Source organism: Pristiophorus japonicus, chromosome 20 (genome assembly GCF_044704955.1).
Source record: "Pristiophorus japonicus isolate sPriJap1 chromosome 20, sPriJap1.hap1, whole genome shotgun sequence".
Taxonomy (NCBI): Eukaryota; Metazoa; Chordata; class Chondrichthyes; family Pristiophoridae; genus Pristiophorus; species Pristiophorus japonicus.
Genome location: NC_091996.1, coordinates 10,129,617 through 10,144,906, shown reverse-complemented (window position 1 = coordinate 10,144,906; position 15,290 = coordinate 10,129,617). Strand labels below are relative to the sequence as shown.

Below are 15,290 nucleotides of genomic sequence, written 5' to 3'. Positions count from 1 at the left end.
GCGCAGTAGCTCCCGGCCCTCCCAGCGCGCCCTGTCTCTGGGCGACGACCCTATCCCAGGCCGAAGGGACGTCGCCCCTGTCCCGGGCCGAGAGGCCTGACAGTACTTACCTCTTCCGCGGCGGCCTGCCCAGCATCTCCTGGGGGCAGGCCCCGCCCTAAGTCCTTGGCATTGGTGGCAGGGCCCGCCCGACCGGTATCTCCTGGGGGGGGGGGCGGGGGGGGGCCCTGTCCCAGAAGGCTGTTGGAGGGCTCCGGATGCTGCAGTAGGTGAGTAGAAACTTTTAATTTTTTATTTATTGATTGATTTTTTTATTATTTTTTTAAATTATTTTTTTTGATTGATTTATTGGTTGATTTATTGATTTATTTATCATGTATTATTGATGATGGCTGTTTATTTGTAAAAGTGAAGTGTTTAATGTTTGTAAACTCCCCCCCCCGCCCATCTTGGTCCCTGCGCCTAATTTCTAAAGTGTCGGCTAGGTTTTTCTAAGCGTACAAAAATCTACACTTACTCCATTCTAAGTTAGTTTGGAGTAAGTTTTCGCTGCCTAAACTTGCAAAACAGGTGTAAGTGGCTGGACACGCCCCCTTTTGGAAAAAAAACGGTTCTAAAATTAAACTGTTCTCACTCACTAGAATTGGAGCAAACTAAATGCCGAGAATTGCAATTTCTAAGATACTCCATTCTAAACTAGTTGCTCCAAAAAAGTAGGAGCAACTTAGGCCGAAGCTTGAGCCGAATATCTCCCCATGTTACTTGTCCCAGAACGTATTGCCTTACATTGGTGCGTGTTCAAATCCGCCAGCCAACATTTAGTCCCATTTACCTAATTCCCTTTGAGTGTAATTAATCTCCTGCTTTGGGCGCCCAGCCACTTGGCTTCACATTCATTGATTTCTCTTTTGTTCTTCAGCTTGCTGTTGTAGTTTGTGTTTTGGCCCCTGAGGGTTTGATGTTTGGAAAAGGCGTGGTTGTTGGTTGTTCGCGGCCGCTCTGCACGGAATGTGAAGTGAAAAAAGAAAGACTTGCATTTCTATAGCGCCTCTCACGACCTTGGGACGTCCCAAAGCGCTTCGCAGCCAATGCAGTTTGAAGTGTTGTCACTGCTGTAATCTAGGGAACCAGTGCAAGCAAACGTTGATTGTGTTGATGCAAAGCACTCCCAGCATTTTCCTGTTGTTTTATTGAAGAGTAAAGGTCTACTTTGATGGTTGTGTGCACAAGTTAATTCTTCTTTGCTGATTCTTATGTTCGGCTGGAATGATTTGCAGAAGTCTGAAGGTAGTTGTCACAAACTGGCTTATTTTGTGGTTATAATCACTCAACCATTGGTGGCCGTGCCTTCAGCTGCCTGGACCCCAACCTCTGGAACTCCCTGCCGAAACCTCTCCACCTCTCTACCTCTCTTTCCTCCTTTAAGACACTCCAAAGACACTCTTTGACCAAGCTTTTGGTCACCTGCGCTAATTTCCCCTTATGTAGCTCGGTGTCAATTTATCTTTTCTTCATTTGTTCCTGGGATGTGGGCGTTGCTGGCAAAGCCAGCAATTATCGCCCATCTCTAATTGCCCTTCAGAAGGTGGTGGTGAGGCACCCTTCTTAAGAAATAGGAGCAGGAGTAGGTCATTTGGCCCCTCGAGCCTGCTCCGACATTTAATAAGATCGTGGCTGATCTGATCTTGGGCTGAGCTCCACTTCCCTGCCCTTCTTGAACCGCTGCAGTCCCCGTGATGAAGGTACTCCAATAGTGCTGTGTTATGAGACTCCTGTAAAGCGCCTTGGGATGTTTGACTATGTTAAAGGCGCTCTATAAAGGGCCACCCCGACCTGCGAGAGGACACCACCGCAGGTTGGGAGGATAGAAGAGTGTACCACTGCAGCTTCCAGCGCGAGCTGCTACAAGTGTGCGACGGCTTCAAGGAGGTTGGCTGGGTGACGTCATCAAGATCCAGGTTGCCGTTTGGAGCGTGGGCAGGAGCATCGGCAGGGGCACAGGTATGGCGCAGGAGTGGAAAGGTCGAGGCAGATGAGCAGCGAGCGATCCGGTGAGTGATTGTGGCGGAGGTTCGGCGAATGTTTGGTGAGGAGGTGCGGTGAGAGATCGTGGCGGAGGTGCGGCGAATGTTTCGTGGCGAAGGAGCGGCGCGAGATGGTGACGGAGGCTGGGCAAACCTTTGTGGCGGAGGAGCGGCGAGAGATGGTGGCGGAGGAGCGGCGAGAGATCGTGGTGGAAGTGGGGCGAATGAGGGTACGGGGCCCAGGAGAGGCGAGGGCCCAGGGGCAGCACGGGCCCAGCCCACACTGCGATATGTGTGCGCACGGGGGGGTCTGTGCAGCAGAGCTGGTCTCCAGTCATCTTGGTTAACCCTTGCCACTGGACCAAGACGTAGCTCTGTCAAGCCCGTGTGGTGGCTGGTGTGCAATGGTCACCCCACGTTTTTTTAAAAAAAATCCACGCACAGGCATCTTCCACCCCTGGAGTTCAGGACTGGAATATCGAGTCCTCCATTGAAACATCTGTGAACTTATCCCTTTTGGTGTGGAAGCAAGTCATCCTCATTTGAGAGACTGCCTATGATGATGATGATAAATACATGTTGTTGTTGCAATAGGTAACAGGAAACATATGCCAGAATCCTAATGTCTTTCACTATATTCAATAAGACTCAACTGTGTAACCTTGTGGAGAAATGGCATTGTTCAAATAACTTTTTTTTTCCAGGTATCAATCCAAGGGTAAAAGTTTTCTTCTCTGTCCCAAAAAGAAAGAAAGACTTACATTTATATAGCGCCTTTCACGACCACCGGACGTCTCAAAGCGCTTTACAGCCAATGAAGTACTTTTTGAAGTGTAGTCACTGTTGTAATGTGGGAACCGCGGCAGCTCAATTTGCGCACAGCAAGCTCCCACAAACAGCAATGTGATAATGACCAGATAATTTGATTTTTTTTTTTGTTATGTTGATTGAGGGATAAATATCGACCAGGACACCTAGAAATATCTTCAAAATAGTGCCACGGGATCTTTTACGTCCACTTGAGCGGGCAGACGGGGCATCGGTTTAACGTTGCATCCGAAAGACGGCACCTCCGGCAGTGCAGCACTCCCTCAGCACTGCACTGGGAGTGTCAACCCGGATTATTTTGTGCTCAAGTCCTTGAGTGGGACTTGAACCCACAACCTTCTGGCTCAGAGGCGAGAAGAACAAGCAATAAATGGTGATATAGGGTCGCTCTAGCGCTGCATGCTAATCAACTGTCTCAACATAACTCACTGAACGTGCCTCCCCGCAGCACCACCATCATAGGCAGCCCCTCGAAATCGAGGAAGACTTGCTTCCACTCCAAAAGTGAGTTCTCAGGTGACCGAACAGTCCAATATGGGAATTACAGTCTCTGTCACAGGTGGGACAGACAGTCGTTGAGGGAAAAGGGTGGGTGGGGAGTCTGGTTTGCCGCACGCTCCTTCCGCTGCCTGCGCTTGCTTTCTGCATGCTCTCGGCGACGAGACTCGAGGTGCTCAGCGCCCTCCCGGATGCTCTTCCTCCACTTAGGGCGGTCTTTGGCCAGGGACTCCCAGGTGTCGGTGGGGATGTTGCACTTAATCAAGGAGGCTTTGAGGGTGTCCTTGAAACGTTTCCTCTGCCCACCTGGGGCTCGCTTGCCATGTTGGAGTTCCGAGTAGAGCGCTGGCTTTGGGACTCTTGTGTCGGGCATGCAGACGATGTGGCCCGCCCAACGGAGCTGGTCGAGTGTGATCGGTGCTTCGATGCTGGGGACGTTGGCCTGATCGAGTACACTAACGTTGGTGCGTCTGTCCTCCCAGGGGATTTGCAGGATCTTGTGGAGATAGTGTTGGTTCGTGGCAGCATCAGTGCGTCCTTGAACAACCGTGGCATGCTTTGGCTCTGAAGTGAGATGTTCAGGGCACTGGAGGGACAGTATTGAAAGGAGTTTGATGGCGAGCTCTGTGGTTGGAAATGTGGTCTCGTCTGGGGCTCTGGGCAAGAAGATCACTGGTCTGAAACCAGCAGAGGAACTGTTCAAACACAAAAGTGACAGGGCGGTTCGATTTTGCTAGAGTAGCCGTAGAGATGGCTGAGAGAGAAGCATCTTTACTGTTTCAATCGATGGAGAGTAAAGTGTGGATGTGAATAACCCGTTGCATTTTGTTTTTGCACTGAGCGCTCTTACCGGCCTATGTTAAATAAATGTCTGTTGGTTTAGAATCTTGGTGTGAGAGAGTAATAAATTCAATTCGCTTACTGTCCTGGCCAATATTCATCCCTTAACCCACATCACTAAAACAGATGTATCTGGCCATTATCACATTGCTGTTTGTGGGAGCTTGCTGTGCGCAAATTGGCTGCCGTATTTTCACATTATAACAGTGACTACACTCCTAAAGTACTTGATTGGCTGTAAAGCGCTTTGAGACATCCGATGGTCGTGAAAGGCGCTATATAAATGCAAGTCTTCAGCCTGAATGCGAGGATTTCTGCTCACTTCATCGAAAGGCAGCTGAGAGTTTCTGGATTTATAGCTGGGCTTCCCATACTTGGAAGATTTCCTGCAACATTTGCGGTCAGCTGCAAAACAGCCAGGGATGCAACGAGGAGAATTTTTTTAACGCAGCGAGTTGTTGTGATCAGGAATGCGCTGCCTGAAAGGGTGGTGGAAACAGATTGAATGGTAACTTTCAAAAGGGAATTGGATAAATACTTGAAGGGGAGTGTAATGTATTTGTTTCATGGGTTCTTTGCTTCAGAATTCATAGCAACACATTGCTATTAAGAACTAGTTGGTTTATTAACAAAGGTTTAACAATCACACCAGTTTATCCACCAGGCTCACAACTGCATACCTCATCGTGGGTGACCCAGACCCAACTGACTGGGGATTTATTGAGTCTTGTGACCATCACGTGATTGGCTAAGCCACTCCCAACTCAACAGCTCTGCAACTATTTTAAATTATACTATTAACCAAGTGCACCCCCTTGTTAAAGAGGCCAACAACTAAAAAAACTTAACTAATCAAATTAAAATTTGGTTGCCGGGGGTGATGATGCACTCCAGTCTCTCCGGTGCCCACATCTCGCGGAAGGCCGCGAGCATACCAGTGGACACCGTGTGCTCCATCTCCAGGGACACCCTGGCACAAACATAGTCGCGGAAGAGAAGCAGGCAGTCAGCCTAAATGACACCCTTGACCGCCCGCTGCCTGGACCGGTTAATGGCCATTTTGGCCAGGCCCAGGAGCAGTCCCACGAGGCGGTCCTCCGATCGGCCCGCTCCCCCCCCCCCCCCCCCCCCCCCCCCGCACCGAGTGCCTAAAGATCAGGAGCGTGGGACTGAAGTGCAGCCAGAAATTGAGGAGCAGCCCCTTCAAATAATAAAAGAGAGGCCAGCTCTACGTACCTGTGAGCGTACTCAACGGTGCATACATTACAGGGAGAAAATTGCAGAGCTATGGGGGAAAGAGCAGGAAGGAATGGGACTAATTGGAAAGCTCTGTCAAAGAGCGGGCACAGGCGCGATGGGCCAAATGGCCTCCTTCTGTGCTGTAAGATTCTATGTGGAGAAATTGCAAAATTGAAGTTTTCCTCTTGGATAACGGTTTGGTGCAGGAATCACATCGCAGTGGGTTAGAAGGCCAGTGGGGAATGTTCCCCAGAAAAATTGCAGCTGCTATTTCTTCCTGGATGGGGTCGTTGGTGAAATTGACACCACGCAGATCGCAGAGCCAATTTTTTTTGACCTTGAAATTATCTGTTGAGTGGATGGGACTGTGGAACCTGCACAACAGCAAATTATTCATCTCCCACAATAAATTGCATGTCCTTCTGAATCTGGCACTGATCCATTAAGCACGACATTCTGGCAGCCTTCTGATACGGGAGTAAGTGCTCTTTAACTGTTCACCACTTGTTTCTCTTCAATGTGTAACTCTCCTGTGGGACCCATAAACGGCTGCGTCGAGTGACACCACTGTTACCTGGCCAGAATGGAGACGATTGAGTATGTCCACCTGTCAATCACTGTGGCAAGTGGCTGGGATTGATTACGCGGGCAGAATTTCTATTGTGCAACTATCCTCCACTCACTCATTTTCTGGGGAAATGACCCTGCTTTTATCGGGAGACGTTGCTGTAGTTTTACTCGTGAGTCATAAAAAGCTGCCCGGTTGTACCATCCGGGCACTTGATTTTACCGCAGATCTTTTACCCTCAGTATTTTACAGTCTTGCTCTGATTATTCGTACGTAGTAATTTAGCACCATTTTATAAAAATGTTCACAATAAACCGAATATTCCACCGTACAGAAATCCGATTCCCTCCCTCAATTGTTGCGTTATATATTTCTTTCCCATTATTGCAGTAGTACGCTGTGCTTTCACTATAACTTGGAACAAAAGAAGGTTTTGACTTGAAAAAAGTAAAATGCTGCCTGACACTAGGCTTGATGGACCAGCTGATTCTTTCTTGCCCGTCAATATCGTATGTTCATCAGAAAGACTTGCATTTATATAGCGCCTGTCACGCCCACCAGATGTCTCAAAGCGCTTTACAGCCAATGAAGTACTTTTGAAGTGTAGTCACTGTTGCAATGAGCTCTGTTTGCTATAGTTCGTAAAAACTTTTTTATTTAAAAAAAAATAGACAGTGTAGACTGGTGGGTAAATAGACTTTGTTGGCATGTGAAATAGACTGCTTGCTGCGAGTCCTGCTGCAAGTGCCGCCCCGCCTCCAACTCATCGTCTGACACAGTGGTGCCAGTGGGCATTTTGTCCACAAAGTGAGCAGAATTCATCCTAAACCGCTCTTGTTTTCCCCGCAGCACGTGCAAATGGGATGGTGACGAATGAACCAGTCTCGTTTGAAGCTGGGGTAGCAAGCTGGGAGAGAGGGTGTTCAACTCGAAATCGGTAAGCTTTGACTCCTTGTTGCATGTGTATGTTGGAACCACAGACCGTGATGGAAGGTGAGAGATTACGGAGATAACCGATTACTCACTTCTCTTCCTCCGCTCGCTCTACTACGCAATTAGCAAACTACGTAAACTAGAGGTGATCCAAAACTCGGCTGCCCGTGTCCTAACTCGCACCAAATCCCGCTCACCCATCACTCCCTGTGCTCGCTGACCGACATTGGCTCCCGGTTAAGTAACGCCTGGATTTCAAAATTCTCATCCTAATTTTCAAATCCCTCCCTGGCCTCGCCCCCTCCCTATCTCTGTAACCTCCTCCAGCCCCACAAACCCCCCAAGATGTCGGCGCTCCTCTAATTCTGTCCTCTTGAGCATCCCTGATTATAATCACTCCACCATCGGTGGCCGTGCCTTCTGTTGCCTAGGCCCCAAGCTCTAGAATTCCTTGCCTAAATATCTCCGCCTCTCTACCACTCTCTCCTCCTTCAAGATTATCCTTAAAAACCTACCTCTTTGAACAAGCTTTTGGTCACCTGCGCTAATTTCTACTTATGCGGCTCGGTGCCAAATTGTTTTATCTTGTAATACTCCCGTGAAGCGTCTTGGGACGTTTCACTACGTTAAAGGCGCTATTGTTGTTGTTGTTAGTGCTGTAAGCATTTGAAATCAGCATGGATTATTTCTGCCGGCCCACCTCTAATTCGCTCACGTCATCTCCTGAAGGCATTGACTCACTGGCTTATGTTTCCATGGGTACTATCTGCCCTCTGTTGCCCCACCCGACTAGCCATTCCTAATGTAAGCCAAGGCCGTGAGTTTTGATGAGTTACAGGTGCAGCGTCCCGAATCCGGAACCCTCGGAACCCAGGCCGTTCTGGATTCCCCCTTTTTCCGGACTTTGGAACGTCTTTCTGACATCACGAATCCAGAAAGAAACAAGCCCAGGTTTGGGTAGTTCCGGATTTCGGAACGTCAGAAAGGAGTGGGGAGTGGGGGGTGGGGGTGCTCGCCGAGGAGCTGTTCGGGTCGCCGGCCCCGTCGATGAGATCGTGGGGGCGGGGCCCTGCCGCTGTGGAAGTGTTCGGGTGGGAAGGGCTCCGAGGTAAGGGGGTAGCGGTGGTGAGGCGAGGCCCGAGGTCGGGCAGCGGCGTGGCGAGGGGGCGGTGAGGCGAGGCCCGAGGTGGGCAGGGTTGGCGGGTCCGGATTCCCAGAACATTTTACGGATTCCGGACAACCCTGCCCCCCAATCGGCCTGGATTCTGGAACTGCGGATTTTGGACGCTACACCTGTATTTCACAATGTAGGACACGTGGCGGAGGTGGGGGTTGGCAAGAAAGCCCTATCCAAGCTTGATCTCGCCTAGTGTCTATACAGACGTGCACTTAGAATCACAGAATGGTTACAGCACGGATAAAGGCAGCTCGGCCCGTCGAGCCAACTCTCAGCTAGTCCCATTACCCTCGCCCTTTCTCCAGACCCCTGCAATTTTCTTTTCCTTCAGATACTTATCCAGCTCACTTTTGAATGATAAAATCAGTCTGCCTCCAGCACCCTTTCAGGGAGTGCATTCCCGATCCTAACCACTTGCTGCGTAAAAAAGTTTTTTCTTGCGTTGCCTTTGGTTCTTCTGCCAATCACCTTAAATCTGTGTCACAGAAACATAGAAAATAGGTGCAGTAGTAGGCCATTCGGCCCTTCGAGCCTGCACTGCCATTCAATGAGTTCATGGCTGAACATGCAACTTCAGTACCCCATTCCTGCTTTCTCGCCGTATCCCTTGATCCCCCTAGTAGTAAGGACTACATCTAACTCCTTTTTGAATATATTTAGTGAATTGGCCTCAACAACTTTCTGTGGTAGAGAATTCCACAGGTTCACCACTCTCTGGGTGAAGAAGTTTCTCCTCATCTCGGTCCTAAATGGCTTACCCCTTATCCTTAGACTGTGACCTCTGGTTCTGGACTTCCCCAACATTGGGAACATTCTTCCTGCATCTAACCTGTCTAAACCCATCAGAATTTTAAACGTTTCTATGAGATCCCCTCTCTGGTTAAACATAGAAACATAGAAAAAAGGTGCAGGAGTTGGCCATTCGGCCCTTCGAGCCTGTGCCACCATTCAGTATGATCATGGCTGATCATTTTTGCAACTTTAGTACCCCATTCCTGCTTTCGCTCCATAACCCTTGATCCCTTGATCCCACTATGGTTCTTGACCCTTCCGCCAATGGGAACAGTTTCTCTCTATCTGTCCAAATCCCTCTTGATTTTGAACACCTCTACAAAATCTTCTCTGCTCCAAGGAGAACAATCCCAGCTTCTCCAGTGTGTCAATGTACTGGTGCCCCTCATCCCCGGAATCATTCTCATAAATCTTCCAAAAGATACACAAATTCTGTACACTTTCCCCCAACCCAGGGGCTCGGGCACTAATTGACCGCCTCCTAGTCATGTATAACATACAAGAACCCTCAAACCTCCTCGTAAACTTCAAATATCCATATCTGGCCAGTGGAGAGACTTAAGAAACCGGGCCTGTTCTCCTTACAGCAGAGAAGGTTGTGGGCAGATTTAATAGAGGTGTTCAAAATGAGGATAGGTTTTGAGAGAGTTGATGGGGAGAAACTGTTTCCGGTGGTGGGGAGGGTGGATACAAATTTAATGTAATTGGTAACAGAACGAGAGGGAGCTGAGGCTAATTGTTTTTTACGCAGCGAGTTGCTGTGATCTGGAAAGCACTGCCAGAAAGGGCAGAGAAGCAGATTCAATAGTAACTTTCAAAAGGAAATTGGATAAATATTTGAAAAGGAATAAATTGACGGACCGTGGGGCAAGAGTGGAACTAATTGGACAGCTCTTTCAAAGAGCCAGCACAGGCTCGATGGACTGAATGACCTCCTTCTATGCAGTATAATTTTACTATAATGTGCACAATATGCTAGCGCCACATTTTTTGAAAGAAAATTCTGCATCAGTGTCCCAGGAGGCACTGTCTTGGCATCAAAGAAGGTGAGCAGCTACTCATCCGTTCCATCACCAGAATCTTGTGCCCAAGTGACACGATAGTTACATGAAATAGGAGGAAGTTTTGGGGCTAGCAACCAAGAAACTGGGAGATACTTCCGTGTACCTTTTTTAAAATTCTGTTTCGTTAAATTCTAATGAAGTGTTTTTTTTAATCGAACCAGCTTACTTGAAGTCATTCTACAGTGACAAACTTGCAATCGGCTTGTTTTAATCATTCTTAATATGTGCATTGTCAAAGAACTGTATTGTGTATTGTGTACAGTTTTGGTCTCCTAATCTGAGGAAGGACATTCTTGCTATTGAGGGAGTGCAGCGAAGGTTCACCAGACTGATTCCTGGGATGGCAGGACTGACATGAAGAAAGGCTGGATCGACTAGGCTTATATTCACTGGAATTTAGAAAAAATGAGAGGAGATCTCATAGAAGCATATAAAATTCTGACAGGATTGGACAGGTTAGATGCAGGAAGAATGTTCCCGATGTTGGGGAAGTCCAGAGCCAGGGGTCACAGTCTAAGGATAAGGGGTAAGCCATCTGGGACCGAGATGAGGAGAAACTTTTTCACCCAGTGAATGGTGAACCTGTGGAATTCTCTACCACAGAAAGTTGTTGAGGCCAGTTCGTTGGATATATTCAAAAGGGAGTTAGGTGTGGCCCTTATGGCTAAAGGGATCAAGGGGTATGGAGAGAAGGCAGGAGTGGGGTACTGAAGTTGCATGATCAACCATGGTCATATTGAATGGTGGTGCAGGCTTGAAGGGCTGAATGTCCTGCTCCTGCACCTATTTTCCATGTTTCTATGTTTCAGTCAGCAGGACTGGGAGAATTTACTCCGAGCTTTAAGCAAAATCTGTGAAGTAATTATCTGTCGATAAATGCCATCAACTAATCTTGGAAATAATTCACCAAATTGATGAAATTACCATTGTTCATGGCAGACATTAATTGTTTGAAGTTGCCTATCAATCACGTGCCTGAAACCTTTTGATGTCAAAAAACTCAAACCTTCCACTACCTATGGAATGTAGATTTTTTTGCCCATCATTGAGGAAGATTTTAAAACTTGCAACTTGAATGTCTCCATCACAATCCACAGTTACCCATTGGGTGTACACTCTCTGCCGTGAGTTTCATGCATTTTAAGTGTGCGGGGAGTGCCTTTCCGCCCCCACCCCTCGCACCCTCCTTACCATGTGCTTAGCACCTCTGCCCCCGCCCTCTCTCCACTACCTTGCTTACCATAAGATTCTGAGGGGGCTTGACAGGGTAGATGCAGAGAGGATGTTTCCCCTCGTGGGGGGGAATCTAGAACTAGGGCGCATAGTTTCAGGATAAGGGGGTCGCCCGTTTAAGACGGAGATGAAGAGGAATTTCTTCTCTCAGAGGGTCGTGAATCTTTGGAATTCTTTACCCCAGAGATGGCTACCCCTCTTCCTGAGGCACATGGTGTGTGCTGCACCATATATCTTCTCCCTCCTCTCTCTACTCTCTTCCCCCACCCCCATACAGGATTCATGCCATGACCAGATTACTATCTAGTGTTTGTTCCAGTAAAGTGTGCATCCAATCTCTCTTCTCTATATATCTCAAATGAGCAGTTATGTAGAACTGATCGTAAACTTAACTACAGTAATCAGCATACTACTATACAACATAAATAAACATGAACTTTTTTGGTTGGGAACTGAGCCAGATGAGCCACTTTAATGTAATGAAATGTTTAGGCAACACTGCCTGTTTGGTATTGTACACTTAGTTCCAGCAAAGTGTGCATCAAATTTATACATTTATATATTCCCAAATGAACAATTACGTAGAATTGATCGTAAACTTAAGTACAGTACTCAGCATTCTACTATATAATGAATGAGAGTACGCGGCCCAGAAGGGGTGAGGGCCCAGGGGCAGCACGGGCCCAGCCCACACTGCGATATGTGCGTGCACTGGGTCGGTGCAGCAGAGCTGGTCTCCAGTCGTCCTGGTTCAACCCTTGCCACTGGATAAAGGCCTAGCTCTGTCAAGCCCGTGTGGTGGCTGGTGTGCAACGGTCACCACACGTTAAAAAAAAAAAATCCACGCACAGACATCTTCCACCCCTTCAATTGGAGTTCAGGACTGGAACATTGGGTCCTTCATTGAAACATCTGTGAACTCTTGTGGAAGCAAGTCATCCTCGTTCGAGGGACCGCCGATGATGATGATATAATCTAGTGTTTGTTTAGCTCGGTAGAAATTAGGAAATCAGTGTTCATAGAATTATAGAAGTTTACAGCAGGGCAGGAGGCCATTTCGGCCCATCGTGTCCACGCCGGCCGACAAAGAGCTATCCAGCTTAATCCCACTTTCCAGCTCTTGGTCTGTAGCCCTGCAGGTTCTGGCACTTCAAGTGCATGTCTAAGTACTTTTTTAATGTGGTGAGGGTTTCTGCCTCTACCACCCTTTCAGGCAGTGAGTTCAAGTCCCCCACCACCCTCTGGGTGAAGAAATTTGCCCTCAAATCCCCTCTAAACCTCCTACCAATTACTTTAAATCTATGTCCCCTTCTTGTTGACCCCTCTGCCAAGGGATATAGGGCCCAAGTTTCCACATGATTTGCGCCTGATTTTTAGGAGCATCTGGTGGAGAACGGACTATCTTAGAATTCGCAATTCTCCACATTTTTTTTTCTGCAGTTCTAGTCAGGTTGAACAGTTCTACTTTGGAACAGAATTTTTTCTTCAAAAGGGGGCGTGTCCGGCCACTGACGCCTGATTTGAAAGTTTCCACATAGGAGGGAGCCTACCGAACGCGGGGGGAGGGGAGGGTGGAGGGAGGGAGCCGACCGAACGCGGGGGGGGAGGGAATGGAGCCGTTCCAGACCGCTGGCGGGAAAGAGAGAAGGCCGCAGGAAGCCTCAGAAATTGAGGAGCCATTTCCCGACGGCAAAAGGGGGAGGTCGTCGGGAAACGGCTGCCTCAACTTTCTGAGGCTTCCTGCACCCTTCTCACTGCTACAAGAAGCCTCTGTGTTGATGGCAATGTACTTTTATTAAAAAATGTTCAAAAACTAAACAGCTACAAACAACTACAAAGAACTACAAAAATGGCCGAGTGCCAATGTTTTTTTCACACTGAGCATGTGCGAACGCTCCAACGCGCACGCGCAGCGTTGCCGGCAGGAAAAAAACTAATTTAAATAGTACCCGCCCCCTCCCACTTACAAAATCGGCGCGAGTGTAGGCTCCGCCCCCCTGGGCGCCGCGCCAAGCAGACAAGGAGCTGCAAAGCGCTCCAGAATCGCTCGTTTTTTTTCCGGCGCCGTTTTAGGCGTGAACAACGGGTGCCCAGCTCGGAGGGGCGCCCGTTTTTTATCATGTGGAAACTTGGGCCCATAGAGTGTCCTTCCTATCCACTCTATCGAGGCCCCTCATAATTTTATACACCTCAATTAGGTCTCCCCTCAGCCTCCTCTGTTTCAAAGAAAACAAACCCAGCCTATCCAATCTTTCCTCATAGCTAAAATTCTCCAGTCCTGGCAACATCCTCGTTAATCTCTTCTGTACCCTCTCCAATGCAATCACATCTCTGTTCAGTCATTTTTCTCCGACTCCCATCAATGTGCGCACTATTCCAGATCTGATTGCACACCCAGTTGTGCATTGGTTAAAAATGGCCACCCCTTCCTCTGAGGAGCATAATGTGTGCTGCACCATATATCTTCTCCCTCCTCTTTCTCCTCTCTTCTCCCAACCCCCACACAGGATTCATGCCATGACCAGGTTGCGAACTAGTGTTTGTTCCAGTAAAGCGTGCATCAAATCTATATATATATATATATTCCCAAATGAATTATGTAGAATTAATCGTAAACTTAAGTACAGTAACCAACATGCTACTACATAATCTGCTGTTTGTTTAGGCTGCTAGCCTTTGTGCAGTGTACTGTTATGCATATTTGCCATTATTAGTCAGTGTTGTGAAAGGAGCGGATTATTGTATTATAATGCCACTGTGCATCATGTTAGTATTAATGCCAGTATGTTGCCAACTCCAGATAATGCTGATTGGTAACTGTTTTCATTGCTCCAGCTAGAAACAGGACATGCTTGATTCACGTCTGTTCCGCACTGTTGTGTGAATGCCTGCAGCTTCACAGACACCACAAGAGATTTGTTGCATCAAGCGGATTGTTATCGGTCCGAATCCACCCTTTTCCAGGATTCTTGGCATCTTTAATGGGGCAGAAATTCTGGCCTCCCCGGGTCCGTACTAAGTGTGTACAGACCCGGGACCAACGTACTAAGCTTAAATAAAGGAGACTATGAAGGTATGAGGGCAGAGTTGGGTAAAGTGGACTGGGAAAATAGATTAAAGTTGATGAATAGTGGTGTACATTTAAGGAGATATTTCACAACTCTCAAAAAAAAATTCTAGTGAGGAGCAAAGGGTGTAAGAGAAAAGATAGCCATCTGTGGCTAACTAAAGAAATATAGGATGGTATCCAACTAAAAACAAGGGCATAAAAAGTGGCCAAAACTAGTGGGAGGACAGAATGCTGGGAAGCTTTTAAAAGCCAGCAAAGAACGACTAAAAAAATGATTAAGAAAGGGAAGATAGATTATGAAAGTAAACTAGCACAAAATATAAAAACAGATAGCAAGAGTTTCTAATAGGTATATAAAAAGGAAAAGAGTGGCTAAAGTAAATGTTGGTCCCTTAGAGGACGAGTCTGGGGAATTAGTAATGGGGAACATGGAGATGGCAGAAACTCTGAACAAATATTTTGTATCAGTCTTTACGGTAGAGGATACTAACAATATTCCAACAGTGGATAGTCAAGGGGCTATGGGGGGGAGGAACTTAACACAATCACGATCACGAAGGAGATGGTGCTCAGTAAGATTATGGGACTAAAGGCAGATAAATCCCCTGGACCTGATGGCTTGCATCCTAGGGTCTTAAGAGAAGTAATGGCAGGGATTGTGGATGCATTAGTTGTAATTTAACAAAATTCCCTGGATTCTGGGGAGGTCCCAGCAGATTGGAAAACTGCAAATGTAACACCCCTATTTAAAAAAGGGAGGCAGACAAAAAGGAGGAAACTATAGGCCAGTTAGCCTAATATCTGTGGTTGGGAAAATGTTGCCGTCCATTAATAAAGAAGCAGTAGCAGGACATTTGGAAAAGCAAAATTCGGTCAGGCAGAGTCAGCATGGATTTATGAAGGGGAAGTCACGTTTGACAAATTTGCTGGAGTTCTTTGAGGATGTACGAACAGGGTGAATAAAGGGGAACCAGTGTATGTGGTGTATTTGGACTTCCAGAAGGCATTTGACAAGGTGCCACAT

The 15,290-nt window shown here is 47.5% G+C and overlaps 1 protein-coding gene across 4 annotated transcripts in view; it reads left to right on the top strand.

The window, feature by feature from the left end:
- Positions 1-15,290, top strand: part of LOC139233158 (G-protein-signaling modulator 1-like) — a 326,419-nt gene that overhangs the window by 13,727 nt on the left and 297,402 nt on the right. For all 4 annotated transcript variants that reach the window (XM_070863742.1, XM_070863740.1, XM_070863741.1 and 1 more), the window contains exon 2: positions 6,847-6,934. In XM_070863742.1, the coding sequence (XP_070719843.1) occupies positions 6,847-6,934 (88 nt within the window). The remainder of the gene's footprint in view (positions 1-6,846; positions 6,935-15,290) is intronic.